At 39.3% G+C, this 25,900-nt stretch overlaps 1 protein-coding gene across 4 annotated transcripts in view; it reads right to left on the reverse strand.

The window, feature by feature from the left end:
• Window positions 1-25,900, reverse strand: part of CA10 (carbonic anhydrase 10) — a 161,820-nt gene that overhangs the window by 89,074 nt on the left and 46,846 nt on the right. For all 4 annotated transcript variants that reach the window (XM_071816783.1, XM_065852329.2, XM_065852331.2 and 1 more), the window contains one exon: window positions 7,780-7,922. In XM_071816783.1, coding sequence (XP_071672884.1) covers window positions 7,780-7,922 — 143 coding nt within the window. The remainder of the gene's footprint in view (window positions 1-7,779; window positions 7,923-25,900) is intronic.

The following is a 25,900-nucleotide window of genomic DNA, read 5'->3' on the forward strand; positions in this document are numbered from 1 at the left end:
ACAGCTGGGAGAGGATTTGAGCTGTGACCTTGCTCAGTGTATGTATAGTGGCCCCTACATGTGTCCTTGCATTGCACTTTGCAACGGTTCTCAGAAGGCTTAGCAATGTTTAGCTCCCTAACCAGAATTTATCACAATAGTAAGAAAACAGCAGACCATTTATATTCAAATGCTGCTGCATCTTCTAAACCATGTTTTTCTAGAAGAATGAAAACTCCTTGAGTGAGACACTCTTTGGGTACATTAAGTTTTTTATCCATGTGATGTCACATCCTTATTAGTTTATTATTTTGCTTACAATGTTGAGTTCTTAGTGCTGTACTCCTTGAAAGGTATTGAAAATGATGCATTTTCGCTGGAGAAAATAGCAGACAAACACTGATGTACAAAATGGTAATGTTAACAGCAGCAATCTACGGGACATGCAATTGCTTTCTTTAATATACATGTACCTGTGAAATTCCCTGTTGCATAAGTCCTTAGCTTTGATAGCTCCTGCCTTCACAGACACATACTGCTTACAATAAGATGCCTATGACAAAAAGCTATTGGAAATAATTCAGCATAATAGTAACAAACTGGTTGTTGACTTGTTTCCCACTTTCCCTGCACTAACCCCAGTATCTGCTGGCTACTTTCCTCTAACTTTACTTTGACAAAGAAGAAGAAATCTCAGTGTTTTGTGAAAATGGCGTAGAAGAAAGGACCAAATAATTTTGTACTGAGGGACAGGCAGGTAAAACTCAGGTATTACAGAGTGCTGTTAGCAGCAGGCAGCTGGGCAATCAGCAGGTGCATTTGCAGCCTGGCTGGCACAAAGGAACTTGGAAATAGCCACAGCATTTTCTGCCTTTTCCTTCTAATGGAGGGGATCTGGAGCAGTGGAGAAGCGATAATGGGGGACAGAGGCTATAAAGAAGCTAAAATGAGATTCTGTAGGAAACCAGGCTGTGTTATTTTTTTCTGTTTGTGGAACACTTTGTGTTAACAGAAGATTTGTCAAAAAGAGGCCTCGCAAAAGGTCAAAGATACAAAAATCATTTATGGCCAACATGTAGCTGCCTCAAGGACTGAGGACATTTGAGTGGTCACAAATGGGTAAGGAGATGGCACAAAGCTTTGCATGATAATAGCGGCCTATTCCATTTGAAATTTGACCACAGATCCTGGCATACATCCCTTTGCTTCCGAACAGTATCCTTCTGTAACTATATATACATAAAAGGTGTGTGGTGTAAGTACTATAAAAAGCCTGGATACAACATCCATCGGGTCATGGGTAGACAGTGGCTTAGTTCCATTGAGAAGATTTCAAACAGACAAGATAAAGTGCCAAAGTTTTAAGCCTGAAGTTGAGATTTAGAGGCATAAATTCACTGTTGGGTGGCTGATTAATGCGAGAATCTGTCCAGTATCACTGCCTTCCATCCAGGCCAAATCCAGCTTGGTAGTGAGGTTCTGCGTGCAGAGTTTCTCTTGCTAGTGTTCAAACCTGTCCCCGGGCAACATCAAATGAGGAGACCTGTTTAACAGTGTTTCTGTGCTTTAATTGAGCAATACCTAGTAAATAGCCTCATGTGTCAAACAGGGAGTTACGTCCCAATCCATCTTCAGGCTATTGAAACCCTGGCAGCCTGTCGTTTTTAGTAACACATTGAAAGAGAAGATCATGAACGTATATTTGCATCAAAATCTTAAGTCACTCAAAAGTAGCTATTAATGTCCATCATATAAATTATATATTTTACAAAACTAAACACAGAAATACCTTTATTTGGAAGGGCTGTGATGACAGCAAAAGTACATTTGTGTGACTAAAAATCATTCACATTTTAATCTTTTTTTTTTCAAAGGCTTCTTTGCACAGTACATTTGAATACTATTTTGGGTAGAGGTCTTAAACAGTCCTAGACAAAATAGGACTAGACGAAATACTTAGTTAAGGCTAAATACTTAGTTAAGGCAAAGTATCTTCAAAGGAGCTTTTAAGTGCCAGCTCAGCACAGCTGAGCTGCCCTTGGCATAGCCCTGGAAGATGCTGTGATTTAAAGTCATATCTGTGATATAATTCTTTGCACTGTTTGTGTGGCAGGAACAGAGGAGCGAAGAGTGTGAGTAGAGGGATTTAATACTATCAGGAGCAAATTATGATGTTGATACGCTGCCTCCAGCTGCTGGCTGGGGCACAGAAGGATATGGGAGTTAAGGGTACATCCATTCCTTTTTACTGCACATCCAAAGAAAGTAAAGAAGCACAATTTGTTCGTATTAACCCTTGCCTGCTCTTCTCCTTCTCCTCTCTCTCTCTCTATGTATATATATACATATCTCAAATGTATCTGTGTGGCAACATGCCATATAAGTCAGTGTATTCTATGCAACATCCTCTTCTGCTGAATAGAGACAGGTGGCACTCAGTTGTTAAAATAAATAAAAGTGCAGTATGCAGTACATTTTTCTTTCTGAGCAGTATGCCACAGGTTAGAGATTAGCACTACTTCTATTTATACGATGTATGTTTTCACCTTGATCCCAAAAGCGGCTTCATAACACGGAAATAAAGAGTCATCTTTTTTTTTTACAACACAGAATTATCTTTTAATAGTCACTTCAGGTGCTTCAACCGCCTTTGTGAAACAACCCCCTCAGGCTATATGAGCACCTATATGAGTTCCTTTCTGATGGTTTTAAGCTGTGATGGAAGTTATACAGATTTAAGTTCAAGACTACCTATTTAGAGCATTATTCAGAGCTGGAGGTGATGCAACAGAGAGAAAACATAAATTCAAAAAGTCAACAGTTTATTGACTTTCTTTATAAATGATGCTCTTTTTTCAGACTGATGGTTTAATCAAATGTTTTAAAGTGAGTTTTTGGATTCTGAAAAATTCCAGAAAATAGATGGCAGAAGAAAGCTTATGTGTTCCTTCGCTTTTATTTGACCACTGAAATGATGAGTAATAGGATACAGCTTTAGAAAAAGGAGATAAGCTAAGAGTCTCATTACATACACACAAAGGTGTACACACAAACACACTTATTTTTCCTATAAGACAAACATTCTAAAGATGAACTGGATCCTAGAGAAGGCTCATGAAAATGCGACCATTATGTATTTGGTATTTTCTACTGATGTAAAAAGTTTCTACATTTTTTCCTTGTTCTTCTGTGCGAGTTTACAAAAGGAAATGTTTTTTTTTTATTTTAATCATTCTCTTCACATTTGCCAGATTCCTCAGTAATTTTTAGTATTCAAGTTCCTCCTCTTTTTTTTTGGTTTAAAAGCTAAAATTACCATTGTCAGGCCTACATCAATAGTTTGGGACTGTTTCTTGTTCAGGGACACAAGCAACAACTTGATAAAGCAGTGGAGGTAAAACTATTCCGTTATAATTGCTTTCATTTTAAAGTTACCTCAAACAAACCATAGTTACAGGTTCAAATACTCACCCAGGTGCCACAGAGGGCAACCACAGAGCTGAGCAATCCTACTATGAGCTCTGATTTACTGTCTCTTTCTGTGCAGGAACAATATAACCCAAATAAAAAAGGGGTACATGCAAAAGGATTATTTTCTCTTTCCAATTTTTTGCTAGGCCTGCAACCCCCTGTAATATACACTGTCCCTTACACTAAGAACAGTTTCTTACACCCAGTTTTTGTGCATTTTCCTCCTCTGCTCCAAAATAAACTACTGATGGTTCTCCTCAGCCTGTTGAGTGACATGGAGCTTAAATACCCGCACTGCTTTACCATCCAGATCTCAGTTTGATGAGGAGCTGCTGATCCACAGATTTGTTTTTGATTATTAGATACAGTTCACTGACCACTGCTTCAGTTTTTTCCCTTAAGCTCCTTTCTAGCATCTAATCCTAAAATACATAGATTAATTCTCCTATCTATAAGCAAACCGTGCCTGCTTCAACCTTCAACAATCAGCGATTAACAGTAACAGGAGCAAATCAAAGGAACTTGCACTTCTCCCCAACACCGAACTGCTACTCCAAATTCTGAATGGCACAATTGACTGCCACAGCGATTTGTATCTCACCCCGGCAGCAGTGTTATTTATCCCTGTCTTTTCTCTCTTACAACAGAATCGACATGTGTCTATTAGAAAGTAGCTACTCCAGCTGCAAGACAGGCAGAAATCTCTGCCAAATATATGGTGATTTCTTGATTACATTCAGTGTAAAAGGGAGATGAGACTAAGAGAAAGGTATCTGTTGTGCTGGAGACGCAAAACCAAAGAAAAAAGTTTCACAAGCATCAGACTTGCAATTATTTTGTGCTCCAGCCATAAAGCAGGTTTACTTTAACTTTTACATGAATGAACTGATGATAAGTCAATGTGGATCTTGGTTTATTTCCTGATTGCTTCCATTATTTGGGGTTGCTGCAACCCAACAATTGTCCAGTCCATCACTTTAGACATTTTAGATGAAAGTCCGAGTTAATTAACAAAAGGAAGAGAACCTTTTCCCAGGTCACTCAGTGGCTGCGTCCAACTCCAGCTGATCAGGATCTGGGGCTTTCCCAGCTCACGCTTCAGAGCTGCCACCAGCAGCCACATAAACAAGTTACTTTAACCTGCTGGCTTCATTTCACGTTCACTTACTAACACAACCGAAAACATGCAACACCACAGAAGTATTAGAAATGTTAAACAATTATTTCAGCAGCAATATTATATTTCATTTTTTATTCATTAAACTTTTTGATGTTTGCATGAGACTTTTGACTTTCTAAAGCCACTCTAAATCAAAACATCATATTATTAAGCCCTCTAAAAATTCATCACAAATCAGTTTACAGATGACATTGATGTCTTATTGCTATCCATTCCTCCTGGACCATTTCTAACAATTCATTTTTTATATTCCTGCAGTGCTGAAATATGGTTCACACCAGTATCTGTCCTTTTAGTAATCACCAAGGCAAAGCTTGGGAGTTGTCATATACAGCACTCTTGAGAAAAATGCTAGTAATACTCTGAATTGATTGAACAGCATGGAACCAGAACTAGCTGGCAAAGAAACCATTTAACCGATTCCAATTCATAAATCTCTTTTCTCCTACCCTATTTTAGTTTAGAAACTGCTAAATATCGCCATTATCTCATGATGCATAGAATGAATCAATTATTTATAAAGATATTAATTTAAATAATATGTGATTGCATTCACTAATGTCACATATGAGAAAGCAGACTTATGGATCTTACTGAGTAACTTTCATTTACGCACACTGAGCTAGAGAATGTATATAACAGTCCTTGGCCAGCAGATATCTATTTATTTGTTTCCCCAGAGGTCAACATGAGGTACAATGGCCTGCCTTGTCTTAAAAATAAGGGGATTTTAAACAGAACTTCACCTGCTTTAAATCACAATTTCAGTCCTTGAGCATGACCTAAAACGATTAATAAGACACAGTATCACATGACAAGGTTTAATTAACTGGAGGGATGCACTTAAGAGTCTAAAGCAAATACTGTTAGTTAACACACTTTTAGGGGGGAAAAAAATAAGGATGACCATGGCCAAGAACTGTAGTTCAGTCTTAAAGAACCTTGGAAATAAGGTCTTGGAATTTAACTCCACAGACAATCAGGAGATCAAAGGCAGATGGGCTACAGCTCAGTCAGACAAATTTTGGAGGACCAAAGGCAGAACTCTTGGTGAAGAGCGACTGTCAGCACTGGGAACGGAGGAGGAAAGCCCAGCAGAGGAGAACTGCAGTGGGGGGCGAGGTGGTTTGTTGATTCTCCACTACTAATAGTAGCACATGCACCACAGCCCAGAAATCCGGGCTCCGGAGGCTCTAACCCGTGGTGCTTGCTGCCTAAATGTCACTAGACTGCAGCGGCTCATCAGTAAATTAATTCTGTTATCCTGTTGCTGATTGCCTTGATGCTTATGTGAACCCAAGAAAAAAAAAAACGGAGGAAATAAAATGGTGTTTTTCTTTGTGACAGAGTGGAAGAGTGTGATTTGCATATTAATAAAGGTTCGTATTGTTTATTAAAAAGGGCCGTTTATCTGAAATGAGCTGAATGTTAAACTGACTAAAATGGATAATCAAGAGACAAAGCTGGGCCTGAGAGAGAACTGAAACTTAGGGAGTTTCCTCAAAATCGGCTTTTCTTCTGGGGAATTTATCTGCATGTAAACTCATTAAATATCTTGTGCTGAGATTCTGGATCTTAAAATCCAATTATCTGTATCAATGATATTCAGCCTTCAGGACCTGAAAAGCCACTTTCTGAGGAAACAGAGGAGCACAAACATAGAAAATAACACAGCACAATTCAGAATAACATCTGATGATGCTCGAGTTGTAAATCGCATGACCTGATATCGCACTGCATTGTTGGACTATGTCATACTGTAATTTATAAATAATCTGAAATATGTCAGCCTTTACGTAAATAGCAGAATCAACGGAAATCTTTTCTGTATCAAAATGAAAAACCTCAATGCATTTCTGTTTCAAAAGCAAAAATGATACCCCAATTTTAATAATTTCAGTGCTGAAGCTTACATGGACTCTGATGTGTGTGCATATGTACCATCAGAACCTCCATGGGAAGTACAGAGCACATTCCTGACATCTCGAGCTGTTTCCAGCAGAAATCTCATTTGTCAAAACAGGACAAGATAAATCATTTTGAAATAACCTTTTGTCAGAGTCTCTGCTTGTTTGGATATTGTGAGTCACAATGCCTTTTCATCTGCATTGTTCTGTATTACAGATTGCATAAAAGAGAATTGCCTGCATGGAATAAGCAACAAAATCTGTAAAATATATGTACACATCTCTCAGACAATCTTCACCCATTTGCAGAGCATCATTTTGTGAAGATTGTTTCCTGCCTCCACCTTTAATCTACATGGACTGGCCTGGGTGTTGCGGTGCCTGAGCCACAGGTATGCACATTATTTATCCCAGAATGGCTCTGGTTTCATACCTCAGTGTATTAAGATATACTCTCCAAATCTGGGTCAACAAGATTCAGTTTGGTCAGAAATAGAGGTTAATAAGCTGTGGCAGTCACTTTGCAACAAGAAATCATAAGCTGGTTTTAGATGAGTAAACCAGTCTTCCCTAACCTATCATTTCCATCTGATCCAATATCCTCAGAGAGTTACTTACGATCTATTAAAATAAATGTTGCCATTTTGGTTTCTAGTTAAAATATGTGAGAAATCCATTAAAAAAAAATCTAATGAGTGCCAAAATGCTCTAGATAACATAGAAACTAGATTACTTTTTGAACACATCCATCTGCCTGTCCCATGCTGAGATATGTATCTCATAGTTCCTTTTATTTCACAACATAAAGAGGCTCATTCAGCCCTTCCTGCCCCTTAACATGGTGGCACTGGAATGATATCATCATTTAGATGAATAAAAGAAAGTCCTGACCATCTCAAACAACACTTTTAGAATCGCACCTTTAAAATGCCACTCAGGAAGAGCAGCAAATTGAATTATAAATGTAGAGTTTCTAAGTGAGATGTTATTCTTTCAGACAGCAGAGTTTCAAGTAACAGTTAATAGGAAAATATAAATATCTGCTAGAAGACACCTAAAAAATTATGGTTTCTATCTCTCCAGCAGTGATGAAATTGTGTGATTTGCAAAGCACGATGTTGTTACTCTGCCTTAGAGCTGACTGAGATAAAAGTGCAAATGCTTTAGAAATATAAAATATAGCAAACGTTTTTAAGTCTACTAACTTCTTGTTTTGATGCCAGAACATGATAGAACACCTACCTTTCTTCCCCCTGTGTTTATGCGAAGTGGAGTTAAGAAGGGATCAAAAATCATATGGCTGGTTTCAATATTGACAGGTGACTGCCTTTTCCCGACTGAGCAAAGATTCCAAGCTGAGTTCACCAAACCCCAAAAGGAGGGAACTGCAAAATACAAAAAAGTATAAGTTTAAGAAAAGTCTGGAAAGACTACAGAAACACATGCAAGGCAGACAGCCGGATCATTAAACTTGTCATATTGTCTTGCACGCAGACACTGAAACCGAGAACAGGCAAATTCATCTAGGACTTCAAATTTAAAATGTCATACACAAAGACCAAAACATATTGTTTCAGGTATTCTTGTATCAGAAAAGAAGGTCGTTTTTCTTTCCTCTTTTGAAGGTACCTGCATATAATCTCAGATTCAATAATAAAAAGCTTCTTTGCTGTATATTTTTAAGTCTTTGCATTTAGAATTCATTAAAAACCACAGAATTATTATAAGACAAACTAACACATTGTGAACCTCATTGCTCTCTAGAAAGGTTCTGCTAATTTCTGCTCCATTCACCCAAACCTTTCTTTAGTCAAAGTTTTGTATTAAAACCAGTTGTTGGAAAAGCCAAACTCTGGTGGTAAAGAGGGGCAGTTCCTCCCTGCCTGTACAATGGTTTGGAACAGAGAAGAACCCCTGATTTTTACAAGCTGAGTTACTTTCCATACCCCTAATTAGAAAAAAATGTGTTGTAACCATTAATTGCTTCTCATCAGGTAATTGCAGGCTGGAGGTTCATACTGCATCTAATCTGCAGTTTATAGACAAGATCAACATTAACTTCTTGGCGCTGAAAAAATTTCTGAGTAAAGAGCAGGACACAAGATACATAAAGGACACGTTTGTGTCTGCAGACTTTGTGTCTCTCTGAAGTATCTAAGGGAACTTTGACTTTATCAGAATTATTCTACAGTTTTGTGTAGCAGGTGGAAATTTCACAGGTGCAAATGCTGATGCCTTTTTTTGGCTTTATTTTTTTCTTTTTTACATTTTGTTTAAAGTTTTCATAACCTTTGATCCTCGAAGCATTCTTCTAATCTACGAATTGTGTGTGCCAATGGGGCCGAGTCCATGGGGAGCAGCGCAGGTGTTTTGCCCAGAGGGTGGAGCTGAAAACCCACCAGCTGCTTATAAAAAGTTCTTTGGTTGCTGTAGCTTGTTGTGTGGGGGATTTTGCAGTCTGAGTGCTTGCTTCTGCTTGCAGTTTTTGGCTGCGCTGGTGGGACTTCTGTAGAGTGTTGTCTGGATTTGAACCTCACATTTGTAGTAGACTTGACTCATTGGGAAGATATTCCTTGGAGGGGAGACAGGTGGAAAATACCTTCTGAGTAGTGGAGCCTCAGGAAAGTGGCTGGGCTTGGTGAGTGTTTGCTTATCGTGTTTTATAGAACAGCTCAGTTCCTTTTGCCCTCAAGGTCTGGGTGTACTTAGGTGTAAAACTTTGGCTGGGTTAATACGTAGCTTTACTGAACTTTTCTACAAGATATATTTCAGGGTTCTTTCTGGGCTACTGCTTGCACAGCAAAACTTCAGCAGATGCCCACATCAAATTATGTCAGTAATCTTTTATTTGAATAATAAACCCTGTGTGCAGCCATCCTGTAGAAGGTCAGATGCAAGGCCTCTAAAATAAGTTTTGTGTGATCAGCAAAATGACCAGGTAGTATGTTCTTAAAAATTTACTTGGCTCCTCTGTTTAACTTTCCAGTCAATTCCCACTTCCACTGGAGACTCCCAGGACTGTAGAAGTGAGTTCCCAGAGTGTGCTAATGCTTTGAAAATGAATAAATATGGTGCAATTACAAATAAAACAAAGCTCAATTATTTGTGTTTTTTCTTAAGAGGAACACCATAGGACCTCACTTCGCTTCTTGTCAGAGAGAAAATCTCTCTTTATGAAGAGGCCCAAGACAACAGTTTAGGTGAACTGAGATACCTGATTTCCCTTGAGAAATCCCTTTGTGTTGTTATTTAAAAAAGGATGGAAGTGTAGAGCTGTAGGTTCAAGATGGAAAACATTAAAAGGGAAGTCTGTTGCTTGAATGTTTTCTAGTATTACTAAAACAGTTTTTTGGGCAGAAATATTTTGTTATTGGTAAATAGAATTCTCTAGCAAGCTTTTGAAACAATAACTAAACAAACTAGGTATGGTAAGTACAACAAAATGGCAAGCCAACCAGGGGAGTCTATTGCCTTTAAGTTTGTATTACTTAAGGAATTTATGATGTAACTGGGATTGTCCCAGAAAAGCTGCACTGGAAAAGAGCTGCTATGAGCTGATGTTTTATAATGTTATTTCTGTTTTTGACAGGGAACCCTTGCATTCTGTGCTATGCGTGTCCCACCAGCCTGTCACCTGGAAGTCAAGAAGGGGGAGATCTGCACTGCAGGGCTTGGACTTGTCACCCAGACGCGTAAGTCTGTGTTAGGGTCTTTGATTTCTTTCTAAATGCTCAGGATGCTTATGCTGAAGAATATCTCCAGGACGTGGCTGTTGCTGCTAGCTTGGTATTTACAGTTAGACTAAAAGGAAGTGCGGCAATGCTAAAGTTACCTCAGTGATCAGAATGACTTTGCTTATGCTTCAACTGAAGGTTAATTAAGGATGACTGACCTAAGACTGCACATCTAAGTTGACCAGTGGATGGGGATATTAGGCAATATTAATGTCTGATTACATTTAATTAAAGTAATTAGTGCTGCTGCTTAGATGCTAAAAGTAATAGAAAGGTAGTCAGAGCCATAATGGAAAAATCCGAGGAGGCTTCATGTAGGAAACCAAGGCTTAAATTAAACACAAGTACTGAATTAACTGTTTAGTCTGAAGAAACTGGTGTATGAATCTAGGAAAACATATCAAAATATTTATTTTATTATTCCAGCTTAGCTAACAGACAAGGTTCTCCTAGGGTTAAGTCATTAATGAAACAGCAACTCCTTCTCCACAATTACGTTGTATTTCCATAAAACTCTAGTTGTGATGAGTGAGGATCTGCTGCGCTTTGTGCAGCAGAGAGCGAGTCCTCAGAGCCAGTTTGCATGCAGCCCACATACCAGCTCACAATCTCATTTAACAAGGTGTTCTGGCTACTGGTTATTCTACCAAAAGTTTCTGTATACTGATCATGTCATCTCTGCCTTCGTCTATAAATCCTCCTAAATTTAAACGGGTTGAGAGCTGAATTGTTGAAAACATGTTACATAGACATGAGGTGATAAGTTTTTGTCTGATCAATGTCATGCCTTTCACCCTCTCATAACAGAAAGAAAATTGGATAAATTCAAAGATTGTTTCCTCTGTATGTTGGTGCACTATGAGCAACAGACCTTGTGTGTGTGTGTGTTATATAGGGAGGAGGTGAGGAGAATTATTTATATTTTATACCTCTGCAAAAATCTCTGACATCCTTATGCAGTCAGTATCCGGTTGCAGCTGCTCTTTTTTTTTCAATTTACTGGGAACAATTTATATTGAGATATACGAAGATGCTCTACTATCAGCATGACACAACAGAATGAGGGATTCTGATGGTTTTTACCAAACCTATGCATAATAGTGAAATAATAGTGGCTAGAACAATAAAGCAAGGATTGAATCCTGTTCTCCTCGTGATGAGTACTGAGGATTTCCCTAAATAAATACAAGCCTCCCCTTTCCAGAGAAAAGCAGTGAGGGAACAGTGTCCCATAAGGATGACCTACATAAGGATGTAGGCAAGGCAAACTTGCAGATAAGTGTTAATGGTCCTGTGTGCCATGGGTGGTGATGGAGAGGTAACCGTCTGCATCCATGCTGTGAGAGGATGGGACCAGAGGTGCATGCTGTGTACCACATCTTAATTAGTGGATCTTAGGAAAAAAATGATGCTGGACTCAAAGGTTTAGATCATAAGAGGGTTGTGGATTGTTAAGTAGTGTCTCCTACTCGCTTGTCTGGCTGTCGAGGGCTTATAAATAAGTTTCTCAGCATTCTACCCTATGCTCTGTTTCTGCATCTTGCTCTTAGCAAAGCCATGGAGAGTTTGTAGCTACAATGTCTCTGAGGCTCTTTCTGAAGGGTCCTTGTGATGCTCTGACTGCAGTAGTCTGGACTGGCTCAGAGCAGAACAGAATCTTCACTGGGGTGGGTGAGATGAGCCTGTGCTCCCAGCACGCCTGGCTCTGGGGACTGAGCGCTCCTGGGGCTCATCCTGCCGCAGAGCTGCCCTGGCCGTGTCTGTGGCTCCGCTCAGGTCCTGGCCGCGTTCTCCAGTCTGAAATGACTGAGGAAGACGAGAAGGCCATGACCTGCCTGGTGAAGTGTTACCCCATCAGCTCCCAACTACACAATCCAAGGTTTCCTTACAGACACATGTGTTTAGCGGAAATGTGCTGGCAACTGCAGAGTGGCTCTGCAAGATTTCTACCCCAAAATAATCATCTTTGTTTGTAAGCCATAAAACATCTGAGAATTTATATAAGGTGAAATCCTGACTCTCTCCCTGCTTTTCTCCTGGTGTAATGCTCTGATCTCTGTTTTGTGCCATGATGAATCACTGGCAGGAGCCACTTTCAGTTGTCCAAGGAATCCAAAGTTTCCCCTTCTCCCTGCTCCACCCTCCTGCTCATACATTTGTGCTGCCTTCCCAGGTTCTCTTATGCTCACAGCTTATTTTTGCTAAGCTAACTTTTGTTAAAAGTGCTCAAGCTTGGCAACGCACGTGATTTATTACTGCTTTGGGAACAAAAGCAAAGAGCAGGCAGGTTTCATGCACAGTAGGCAAATAATTTCTATCATTGCCAGGTTTTGTAATATCCAGTAAATATCCCCATATTTCTCAGTATGGCTTCCCAGTTCAGGGCAGAACACAGTAAGCAGACTTTCTACTGTGCTCCTTCTGTTGCCTCAAATAAGTAGATGAGATAGTAAAGCAGCAAATAAAATAGAGAGTAAGATATCTGGAAGAAAAGCGTATTTTAGAAAGCTGCCACCCTCAGAACTGGATACAAATGGAGACTGTAGTGCCACCAACCTCCTGTCTACCTTTGTGTGTCTCACTGATCTGATGATCATGATTTGGTAACTTGGAATAAGTAGGACATTAAAATAGCATTTGTGCAAACCTTTTGCTGAGGAAACAACCTCTGATTTAGGTCTGAGCAATGCAGGGACATTGGTTTAGGAGTAACTACAGAAGCAACACTTTGTATAATAGATATTGTACTGCATTGAGTTCAGCTTCTTTATAGGAATGAAAACCCTTATGTCATTGATTTTGTGTAACCCAATGAGGAACTATGTAAAAATAAAGAAGCTTGCTTAAAAAGAACACCTGAATGGTGAAATGGACCCTGGAATTGCCAGAATATAAGCTAATTTGAAGGCCTCATGTTTTTATTCTGAACCTTTGTTTAAATAGGGTCACGAAGCCAGGAAGCTTGAACAGAAGAATAAAGGAGGTGGCTAGAAGTAAGAGAGCATCCTTTTTAAAAACGGTGTCTAAATAGGAAAAATGGAAAAGATTATGAACTCTGACAAGTTAAATATAAAACTAAAATAAGACAAGTGAAAAGAAGATACAGAAGAACAGTTTTCTAAAGGCATAAAAGCCACTAATAACTTTTTTCAAGTCTATGAGACGCAAGGATCCTGAGTCTGTAGCTGCTGATCAGGTTGTAAAAGGAGCACATGAAAGATTATGGAGCAGCAAAGCTGTATCACTTATTTTCCTGATTGCTTACAAAAGTGCCTAGGGAGGTTCCCACACAGGAGCTTCTTTATGGGGGATGAATCCGAGAAAGTCTCTTGAAATCAAGCATCAGAAAGACGACTTTTAGTATAAATTGATAAAATGAACAAATTCATTAGTCAGTTGGAACTCTAGCAGGAATACCACAGTGACTTGAATTGCCCAAATCCTCACTTAAGGTCTGCATCACTCTCTGAGAGACTAAAAATAGCAAATGTGATCCAATATTTCTGGGGGTTATTTTTCCCCGAGGGATTTGCTGCTGGTCACTGTCAATAACAGGAGATGCAAGACAGTAAAGTTATTTCTGTGTTGCACAGCACTAAGACTGTAACTTTCTCTTTGAAGTTTGCTCAACTTTGAAGAGCACAGATCTTGTGAATTGAAGTCACTCTAGAGTTCAGGAGTTTAAAAGGAGTCAATTTATTCATGCAGCAGATCCTTGTTTATACATTTAAGCTTTAACATCAGCCCTGGCAATAGCGTAAAACACAATCAGATTGTATTTGTGCAGCAATTATTCTTGCCCTGTGTAATTACTGGTCCTGCAGATAAAATCTGAGGCTACTTTATTGAAGCTGGGAATTGAAACCACAGAGAGAATCAGCTATCTATGTAAATCAATAAAGCAGTCCATTAATTATTTCCACCTACTCAACTTGAAAAAAATTACCATACTAATGCCTCTGGATAACCACATGACCTGCTCTGCTTCTACATAAAAGCCAAATGTAAAGCCATAAAGGCTTTGAGAGATAAAGCGGGGACACCAAAGAAATGCCAGAGTATAGAATGGCATTCATGTAAGTAATTGGTCACAGAAATCTCCGGACTGCAGTAATATTAGACGCTATCACGATGGTTTCAAATTTGAGAACTGAAAGTATTCTGATTTCTTTTGAAGAAGCAAAAGGTTGACAGCTGAAATATATCCTGGAGAGTAAGGCAGCATTACCATTATGCAAAGGATGGTTAAAAATATTAAATTTTTTCACCAATAAACCTTGAAATGTAAGAAAAAGAAAACTGTGAATTACTCTAGCAGCATCACATTACATACTGCTAGTTGCATACTGGTCTGTTCAAATGTCATCATCCCTCTGTAGGAAGGATTCTCAATGGCAGGAAAGGTTCAACAACTGCACTGCTGGAATGAGAAAGAACAGAAAACTTGGAGGAGGAAAGGAGGAGTTAAGACTCAGGAAAGATACTTTCTTTTAAAAAGTGTTAATTTGCTGCTATGTCTTTAATAGAGACATCCTCCAATATCCTCTTCAATTTACCTTTTAAATTATAGCTACTTACTTCTGCCTAATTAAATATTTTCTTCAATTAAGAGTATTACCTGGAAAAAATGTATTTAGCAATCACAATTAGTGACCTCTAACCTTGCAAAGCTTTTGCTTATTTTCATCTACACATTTGGGATACCAGTGTAGAAAAGAGAACCCCCTCTTTCATCGCATCGATTAAACCAGAATAAATCACTTTAAATAAATACTTTTAATAAATTATGTTAATCTTAGGGTAAAGAGCAGTTATACAACAGCATGTAATAAGATTTTTCTCTGCCACATTGTGGTGAGTTAGCACATATACTAAAACTATACCATCAAATACTGCTTTAATGTTTTGCAAAACTGTAAGTCATCTGCTTAAAAGGTACTTATAGATGGTTTTCATATCCTCACTTCTTTTTGGATTATTAATATGGCAGGAGTGGGAAGGGGTGTATCTATAGGCAGAGCTATATACAGGGCAAACTAAGCATCTTGAGTAACAATCTTCTAGAACCATTGTTACTATGATTCTGAAAATATAATGTACTCTTTTCATTCCAATCAAAAGGATGTATAGTCTTGGGGAAAACTGTGCTGGAAGATTTAGCATAACTATGTCAAGAAATGGAAATGAAAACAGGTTAAGGACAGGTTGGTTTAAAGGTTAAAAAGAAAGTGGGATGTTTGGATTTGGCAGATTGGCAGATTGCTCATTGGAATGTCAGTCTTGGTAAAGGAAATCCATGGTAAAACAGCTGGAAATGAAAAAGGGGAGGGGAAGAAGGTGCCCTAATCAGGTCTGGTCAGTCCCTCAGTCTTGAATCACTGCCAGGGTTCAGCAGATTCACTTTGCAGCAAACAAAGAACAAGTCTGCAACCACAACTGGGTTTGCCTGATACTCATTGTCATTTTGGGGGTGGAAAAGAGGGAGAATTTGCCCTGGATTTAAATGCAGAGTGAAAAGGAAAAAGATGAAATGCAAAAAAGCTGTGATGGTCATTCTGCTCTTTAAAGAAGGGCCTCACAGTGAAATATAGGCAACCCAGGTCTTGAGCTGTCAGATGATCTCTGGAAGTAACCTTTCCTTTCCTCTTCACGCTTCTTTATCTTTTGTTTTTCTGTTTGTGCTGTGGTTCATGCTGTAAAACTGGGGGCTTTGGCTGTTACTATTAAAATGAATGACTGTTCTGAGGCAGAGTGAGTGAGATCTACGGTTTTAAAGAAGATCCAGAAGAAAAGCTTCACAGAGATGAAATTGGAACAAAGGAGAAAGTTCTTCAGAGAAAAGTAATTTGGAACTTATTCTTTTAAGGAAAGGGTGAAAGACTGCTTATCCAGCAGATAGCTTGAGCTCTGTTCTGTAGATTCAGCTTTATTTTAATGTCTTTGGGATACTATCGATCCTTTTCCTGAAAAGCATAAATGAAAGAAGGAGCATAAAAAAATCACAGAAGACAGCATCTTTATTCTATCAAAAGTGCTCTTTCTGGATATCCCAGTGCTTCATAGCATGCTGTTACTAAAACAAACATAACTCTTGGGTAGCAAGTTGGAATTTAACTGTTTCTTGTCAGATTCTCTCTGTCTGCATCTGCTAGCACTTCCTTTGTTAGGATGGATATAATGAGCGTCACATGCTGAAACTGTAGGGCAGTAAGGGATTCAGTTTGGAGAAGGCAGGCACTGCGGCATGAGGATCACATGTAAGAAGCATCCAGTAAGGGTTAACCAGTCCCATTCTCCAAAACATTCGTGTGTGACAGCGGCCTCTGGAGAATTACTCATGGCTACATACTGCTTTGGTTTCCCAGAAGACTCTTACAGCTAATGACAGCAAGTGACGCAGGAATGTCCTCGCTCTGCTGGCTTGCGAAGACAAGTGAGGAGTGAGCAGAGAGTTCACCACTGAGCACTGCAGTTCATATCTGCAATGACAGTTCAAGGCAGAAAAACTGATGTTCTGCGCTCTGGTATTTTCTAGAGCAGTCAGGTGTCTCTGACCCCATTCCATGGGGCTCTGGCCCCGCCTGGGGATGCTGCTTCCACTGTGTGATTACTGAAACTCTAACTTAGATTGTTCTTGCAAAGGCCAGAGGTCCTTAGGGCAGCTGTTACCCACATCCTCCCTACTCAAACTCCAAACCTGCTTCTGTTTGTTAGAGCTATTGAGGCGGGTTTGTCCATGGTCCTATTGGCTTTTGTAGCAAATGCAAGGCAAATATTACATGCTTACTCAAGTTTTTGCATACCTATTATTCAAACAAGTTTTCTGTTTTTAATATCCTTTGTAAACTCGCCATTGTTAGGAACTCCTCTATCATTGGATTAATTGCCATATGTGCAGCTCAAATGTACTGCAGATTTTCTAATGACAAGGTCATATTTCAAACCTTTTGGTCCGTTAATGCATTCAGTTATGAATTCTGCTGTGAATCTGAGCTTCCAAACAACCTTGTTGATCTTGCTGAGGCTGCTTTTCAACAGAGATACAGCAAATGAAACTGCTGAGTTCTGCTGTCAGCGAGGAAACATTTTGCAAATATATTGGTTTTCACAAGGCTGTGAAGGTTCTTAAATACTCACCTAAATGTGTATTTAATGACACCAGTAAGTGTTTTCTCATTTACTTTGAAGTTTCTGTATTTGCAGTCAAATACAGAGCACTGTTTTGCAGCACTCCCATCAGACAGGCTAACTGGGAAGGTTCTCAAGCCGATTTTGTCTGCAAACAACAATAAAAAAGGCAAGCCCCCTCCAACCCCTCAAAAAACAGAAGCGGGGAGGGGAGGAAGGCAAGCACATAAATACTCTAGGCATTGCTTGGGACTGGAGAGAGAGATGAGAAAGTGCGGGATGCGAGGGGAATAGATTTGGGCACAGATCTGGAAAGCAGAGTGCGGGGTTGCACACCATCTACTGCCATTCTACACCTGGTGAAAAACAAAGATAGCCTGCAAGCTTCAGCAGCTACAGATTCAGCCCCTAGGGGCTGAAATTTATATTGAATTTAGGACAGAATGCAGATTTTTGATCCCTACTCTTACATCCTTGTGCTGCCTAAATTTTAAATCAACTCTCTGCAAAAAAATAGCTAAATATACATATGTATCTTATTTAGTTACATTGCAGGTACTAATAGCGCACTGGTCAGAGAGGAGGAGGGACACTGTTAGTGTAAGCCAAGAACAGTATGGATAATATAATGATGGAGGCTAAAGGAACTATCTCCCCTCAGTGTTACAGGGTGACATTTTTGTGTTCTTGTGTGATCACGATACTGTTATTACTGTTTCTGGTCTGATCGTGCCTGATCTCACTGTGAACACACACATGCACAGACACAGCGACACCCCCAAATTGCTTTGGAAGCTTCTGAGTGCAGACAACTGTACAACTCAGTCTAGGAACTGGATCGTAAGATCAAATTTGCTCTGAATACATCAGCAAGAGTTGATGCAGGTAACGGGCAAGGAGTGGACGTTTCTTATTGATTTAAGAGAAGGTCTGGAAATGCGCATGAGCACATGGCAATGGAACTGCGCTGTCTTGACGGGGAAAGCCAACGCGGTAGCTGAGTTGTGAATGTCAGGTGTGTGCTCAAGGTCAGGTCAAACAGCCACTGCAAGGTGAACTCTCTATTTCCAAGTGGCAACTCCACAAACTGTGACTGGAAAGCTGTTCAGCATAGCAGTAATCCTTCTAGAACCCTTCCTTAGCTCACTGTTTGCTTAAGCTGTGGGTGCGTATGCACATCTCGAACTAGTGTCAGTCACAGAGCGCTACAAAAAATGCTGCTCATCTGACCAGTGCTGGCAGGTGGCCTAAGTTTGTAAGGCCACAACCATATGACATTTTATTTCTGTGGCTTGTAATGACTTATTTCAGCTCGTGGAAAATGACAGTAGCAAGCATGCTGTTTATGTGAGAAATACAGCAGTGCTGAGCATCATCGGATCCGTAAGGTAACCGCTCCACCCTGAAGAGCATCACAGCAGCACACAGGATGTTTTAGCAAAGCGGTGCAGAGATCAGTCGGGGCTGCAATGCACACAACGCAGAATTGTAAAATCTCTTACAGTCACAAAGACCATAATCTACTTCCCAGCGCGTCACAGGGTGAACAGAGGGCCTGTAGCTCTAGAATGCTCCCGACTGCTTATTTCTCTCTGCCAGAGACTGTAACAGCTCAGAAGGAATGAGCATCAATTGCTTCCAAGGGAGATGTGTAAAAGATAATGTATGTTGCCTTTTTGGCAGCAAAGATTCCCTGGAAGATAATGCCTTGGAGGCTTTATTACCTGTGACCTTCACACAGAACTGAATACATCTTATTTTCTGAATAATTTCAGGCTGTGGATACAGCATTTGATGATCTTTCTAGCAGCAGAATAAAATCACACCTTCATTGAGACAGAGGTTTAGGAAGAAAACAGCCCAAACCAACCAACAAACACTTAACTTGAGATACACAGGATATTCTCATTTAGTTTATCTTTTGTAGCCTAAGGTGTGTAAAAACTTGAATGTAACAAACCATCCATTAGGCAAGTTTCGGTGCATCACCTTGATGATAGATGAATGTGGCTAGCTTGAGGCTTAATTAAATACATTGAAATTCCCAAGTTTGTCAAAAGTCTTTAAATTCCTTCTTCTTTATCCTAGTTCTTCATTTTACCTTGTGCATTAGCATTTCTAAATTGCAATTCTATTAAATTTTGCATTGGAAAACAACTTCCACAGATCCCAAATTTGGCAATGATTGTTCTGGCCACTGACTGTACAGGAACAGGTGGCACTGGGCATAATAAATAGATTTAAAATTAAGTAAGCTGCTTTTCACTCCTTAAAAACAAGATGATGTCAACATTTCAGGCTTAGGCTCAACATTAAACAAGACATAAAATTAAGGCAGCTTCCCTGAAACTTTGCCATAAGGTTAAAGCACCTTAGAGGCAAATACCTGTCACAGCTCTTTAGAAAGCAAAATACTCAAGCCTTCAGAAGGATGTTACTAATTACCAATTTTACCTTCTGCCTTGACTTTTCCAGTAGGAAAAGAAATTGTGATTTCAAAGGGGAGAAAAAGTTTCTCCATTTTGAATCTCTGAACCTGGGTGTCTCTGAATTTGGGCAGCTGCATAAGCTAGGCAGGCTTTTACCAAAGTTTTCTTCATTACTAGCACGATCATTCCCCCTTAAATGTTGATAGAATCTGTCATTTTCATCTGCCCATTATTCACTGTGTGCCTAATGCTAGTTAAAATTAACACCAACACTGGCTTGCAGCTTGTCCTTTAACACTTACATTCAAACCTGTCAGTTCCTCACATTAAGATACATTTACTCTTTTCAAAACACATTCAAGCTGACTGCTAATTCTACAGTCCTTGACTTCATAGGCAGTATAAACTTTTAAATGGTAATTGAGTCATCTTTTGATGAGCTGAAAGGGAGAGCAAAGTATGATGTTGCCAACAGTGTGCTGTTTGCTCAGCAGTAAAGTTTATGGAATACTGCTTTATTCAGACAAATTATTAGGTTCAGTACAGGCGGCAGGTGGATGACACGCAGTCATGATGTACAGAAAATCCATACCCATTATCTAGCAGCATCCTCTAGCCTTGGTCTGTAAATTTCCAGCTGACTTTGGAGCTATGGCCAACAGTGCCATTCAGCGTGGGGTCTGTGTTGCTCCCTCTGTGGAGGGCACAAAACTCACAAGCAGAAAAGGTTGGCAGAAGGATCTGGTTTTTTTAAAACTGTTAAAACTTCTGACATGCTGTTTTGTTTTTTGGTGCTTTTTCTTGACAATGAGACAGTTTTCTACATGTCCCCTCACTGCTGTATACAAAAACTGAATTCCTCTGACATCTTCATTTCTTCTGTTAAGATTAAAAAGAAATATATTAAAAAAAAAAAAAAAAATCATGCTATTCTGTGTTGTCTCTGTAATGTCATTTATCTTATTCTGAGTCTTCTGACAGCTTGTAATGCTTCCAGAGCTTACACTTCAAAGAACGTTTCAGTAATTCAATCTCCTTTTGGGTGCCATGCTCTGGCCTCAATTCACCCAGCTGAAACATGGCCAAGTGTTTTGAAGAGCAGCAGAGATTTATTTCAGAAGAGTTAAAGGTGGTGTAAGCAGCATCAGTCAGACTCCCCCCTCAGCAGTTCTGTAAGGCTTGGCTTAGCTCTTCGGAAATTTCCTCCATGAGGCTGGGTGTAGGTTACACTGATTATGACATAATACCAAAGCATCATTTTCTCCGCTTCTGCTGAGGCAGCCTCATCAGCATCTGAGACTTGAATCCCTCAATGGCAGAGGGATATACAGAGAAAATACTTTGGAAACCTTCATTGTCCCTTCTCTCAACCTGGAGTGAGAGAAAGCACAAGGAGTATGAGCAGCAATAATGGCACCACAAGGGTGGTTCACTGAGATCCTTGTTCCGCCTTGGAATGCACAGACCACAGTAGAAAAGTTCTGCAGACAGAACCCAAGCAGAAATTAAATTAGCATCCTTATTTTCTGACTAATAGAAATCCCTCTATGGCAGTCTATGCATCTGATTTAAGTTATTACTTTCAAAATTACGTGTTTGAAAGCACATGGATACGCCATTTATAGTTAGTGCTCAACAACTTGAATGATCCTAAAGATGTCACCAACAAAGTGATAAGGAATTTAACTTGTTCTACCACTGTACACTAATTAAACTATTTAGTGCAGAGATCAGCATAAATAAGGAATTAGCAAACAATGATGCGAGCATAGGATGATTTGTAATATCAGCACATTGATGCACTGGGCTCAGATACTGTAATTTGATTGGCAGCGGTTTATTAAGTTTTGGCAGCATTTAAGTAGACTGGGAGTGCTGTTATGAAGCTCAAGCACATTAATCCAAGCTCCAGCTCTCGTTAATACTGATGAGTGAAGGCAGTTAATTGAATTATGTATGAAGTACTGCTGATTAAATAATATTTCACTCCTTGCTATAGAATTAACTCTGCTTTATTAACAGCCACTGTTGTCTCTAATAGTGAATGTCAGAGGGACCTTCTCTCACCCATCTACTTTCAGGTTTCTTAACCGTGTGTTCAGGTTGTTTACGTATGTACCCATCTATTGCTGTTTGTACTGGCCTTTGATATATTTTTGGTTTCCCCAAATGTTGGTGTGATACTGGACAATAGATGTATTATGATTATTCTTTTATTTCCATTGCTTACACCTGTGTCCCCCCAGGAAAATATTTTTTTTAGTAATTAAGTTGATGCTAGAACCAGAAACAGGGAAGGAAATGCTTATAAAACATTGTTTAATGAAAGTGAATCAGGTATTTCTTAATTCAAACTGCAAAAATAGCTTCAATTAGGATCAGAGGGTACTGCAAGGCCTCTAATTGAGGTTATTCATTGCTTGACATGACTTTTCCCTTGGTATTCTTTTAATTGCAATGTTCTAAAACAAAATTTCAAGAATGCAAATACTGTATTTGAAATCCTGTTTCATGATACAAGTTTACATTTTGATACTGAGACATCTCTTACGAAAGAACTATAATGAGAACAGTTATCTGCACATACAGTTATGAATAATGGAAATGGTCTGTGGATGGAGCACTGAACTCCCAGAAACAGAAGCGTTGGATTCCTTCTATTTACATATGAAGTCTTTTATAATTTGTACTACAGATGCACAGAACTGCTATGATAGTTTGAAGCAGGTTCTTCCTCATGTGGGGACAAGACTCAGCCTTGTGTTAGGACTGCTGGAAAGATTTAGGTGAGGGAGGTAAGAACAGCTCAGTAGGATTCTGTGCTAAGGGTGAATTTCTTTTAACTCACAATGAAACCCAGGTAACAGTCTCAATGACCTATTATTTACATCTTTCAAAAACCAGAGGGGTGTCCATAACATGAGCTGGTTACAAGACAGGATTAATCTTGATTTTTCTTCTACTCAAATATGATGGTGCCATAGCCAGACTAAAATGAAAATTCAGCTTTCACAGCACCATGAAAGACCAAGTATCTTAATCAACAGATGACAGAAAGAGATCCCTCTCTGAAACGTTTGATTCTTTCTGTATTTTGAAGGATGGATTCAAGGAACCCAGAACAAGGATGAAAGGCAAACATACAAAACCTAGAGCTAGAAAACTATTTGCTCTTCAAGTTAGAATCTGAGTCACTTTGCCATTGCAAAGTTAATTTCTTTTGCTTTGGTAGATATTGTGAGGAGAGCAGGGTTCCCTGAGCACAAAAGAGACAATAATTCCACCTTGGGAAGTGCAATCCCTGTTGCTTGGGGGTGAAGACTTTCAACACCAAGAACCATTGGCTAAGCCCATGTAAAAATGGAAGAAATGGTGACCAACAGATGCTGGAAGAATGCATGTCCATAGAAGGCTCAGCTGGAATTTTGAACTGCCTATGAAAATATTGATTTCAGAGTCACAGACTGAGGAACGGATGAGTAGGAGGCTGATAGCCATCTGTGGAGGAAGCTTTGCTTGTTTCTCATGGGTTCCAAAGATCATGAAGTGCTGCTGAGGATGCCAGCTGGCCTGCTGCCATGAGGCTTCTCTGTTCCATCAAATGAGCTCTGGGAAGCTTGCCCATGAAATCATAGCATATATCCCTAAACAAGTACCACTTGATATTTCTTCACTCTGAAAGGTGATGAGAAGCAGATTTTTCTTTCCAAAGAAGCTCAGACTTCTAGGGCTTTTCTTGACTGGTTGTGCTGGGGGCATGGCAGGGTGAGTCTCAGGAGAGCTGACAGTAGTACTAGAAGTGTTTACTTAGGTCTTGGTGCCTTTTCTGCAATCTTTTTGGCTTGCCTACATGAACAGTTCCGCATGACCCATTCTAAAGACTATGGCTGAAGAATATCTACTCATTTACATTGTTTTCCAGATCCTGGAATCTCATACCAGGCTCGTATTGCTAATTATAATACTCGTATTACTACTATTTTGGTTGTGGTAGAATCCAAAAGCAATTCCCTGTGCCCTTTATACTAGGGCAAATCCGAAGTAAAATTGTGAGAAGATACTTAATCCCACAGACTCTAAATTTAGAACAAGAAATACCTACAGAACACGGTGAACTCAGTAGGTGATTCATTTCCTGTTGAAGATGATTCCTAAAAGCTCAAGTATCTCCAGAAGGTCACTCCCACATTCAGAAAACATACACAACAACTTATTTTTAGAGTTCTGTAGAAATGCCTTGCCCACACAGTAAATTGCACATATGTTCTTGGATTTAGCTGCCAGTTTTGTGAAAGTTAAAAAATTCTGGGCTTACTGTTTTTACTAAATAAAATTTTCCATTTATTTCAGTCAAAGCAAAACCTAATTTTGCATAAAAGTATTGCTCATGGACCTAGTGATCAGAGCTAAGTCTGGTGTTGACATTCTTCTGCTTCGTTGTGGGTTGCTGGTCCTCCCACAAGTACATTCCTAACTTTGGACAGAGCGGCTGGAAATGATGTTGGATTAAGTGCATGCTCACTCGCATTGCTAAATCCAAGTGGAAATGATAACTCTTTTCCTTTCTATTGCTGTCCATTGCACAACCTGGATATACTGTTCTTCTACCCCAAGCATCTTATTCTCCCTTTGCTGCTGAGCCCTAGTAGCTCTATTTTGTGTCAGCACAGGAACACTGTGATGCTCACTAGGTTATAAAAGACAGAATCAAATACCCAGAGTCTTCTGATCATTTATCAAATGAATTACTTGCATTAGGTTCAATACTAGAAATAAGTACAAAATTTCCCATAGTGCACAACTCTAAAGTTGGCGTGTGTTTTTGTAGGTGCAAGTAGGATCAGGCTGGTTTGTTGTGTGAGGGTTGAACGATTCATGTTGTGTCTGAAATGTAAAATCAGCTCAAATTCTCAATTCCGATATCACTGAAAACATTGGTTTGGATACTGTACTCTAGATCATTGGCAAATGGCAACGTACAAGCTATTTTAAAATAATAATAAGAGTATTCTGAAGTTACATGAAGATACCTAGAGGTGTGCATAACATCTGCCCTGCTACCCAAGCACGATGAAACTACAAAAAAGAAGAGAGTAAGAATTCTTTATAGATAATAATGCTGTAGGTCTTACATAAGGAATGCTATAGATAATATTTTTAACAGTTAACACTCAAATGTTTGAAACTCTCTACAGATATAGGTGTATGTACATATATGCATGTGTCTGTTTGCACCTCAGCTGGAGAGCCATGTAGTAAAGAAGGTGGTTCTGAAAAACTTGAAAAAATCCCAGAAACCTAATGTATGCATGAATAAAATAATTGATGTAGGGTGTTAGAGGCTAGTGAAATTCAATATTGTGATGTTGTTCTTTGATATTTTGGTTTACGCTACACAGCAGCTGGGTCTGTTTGGAGGTTTTGGTCGCTTTAGAGGAAGGAAATACACGAAGCAGAATTGGATCACTTACTAGTGCAATGCCTAAAGCTACAGCTATTTCTGCTTATGCTTTGGACCAGGCAGGTTTGTGAGCTCCACCAGGTGGCTGAATGTCCCCACTGAAGCAATGGGGCGCTCAGGATGAAAAATCCAACTGAGCTCATGAAAAACCTACACTGAAGTTCGATCATTTCTGTTAAGCTTATAGTGAATCCAGACTCTGACAAAGAACACATTTGGGCATTAGCTCAAAAGGAGGGAAGGTAAATATATTTGGGATTATGTTCATTCATAATACAAAATTCTCCATATATCGCCTTCATGCAAATTATGACGGGGAGAGAATAAAACCAACATGTAATGTGAGATTACCCACAGCATCCGGAGGTGATGCACAGTATCATCTTGGGGTCACTTAGTATATACCAAAGTGAAGAGGCAAGTTAGGGAGTGAAAACACAAACCAAATTTAGAGATTCTCTGAATAAGGACACTCAAATCTGCTTCTATTTATTAAACTTCTGCTGTAAAAGGAAAGAACTCCACTAAGATATGAATTCTCCTGCATGTTTAACACTGAAATATGGAGGACCCACAGTGCAGTTCAAGAGAGTTTTAAAAGTCACATCAGT

Source organism: Patagioenas fasciata, chromosome 18, assembly GCF_037038585.1.
Source record: "Patagioenas fasciata isolate bPatFas1 chromosome 18, bPatFas1.hap1, whole genome shotgun sequence".
NCBI lineage: Eukaryota > Metazoa > Chordata > Aves > Columbiformes > Columbidae > Patagioenas > Patagioenas fasciata.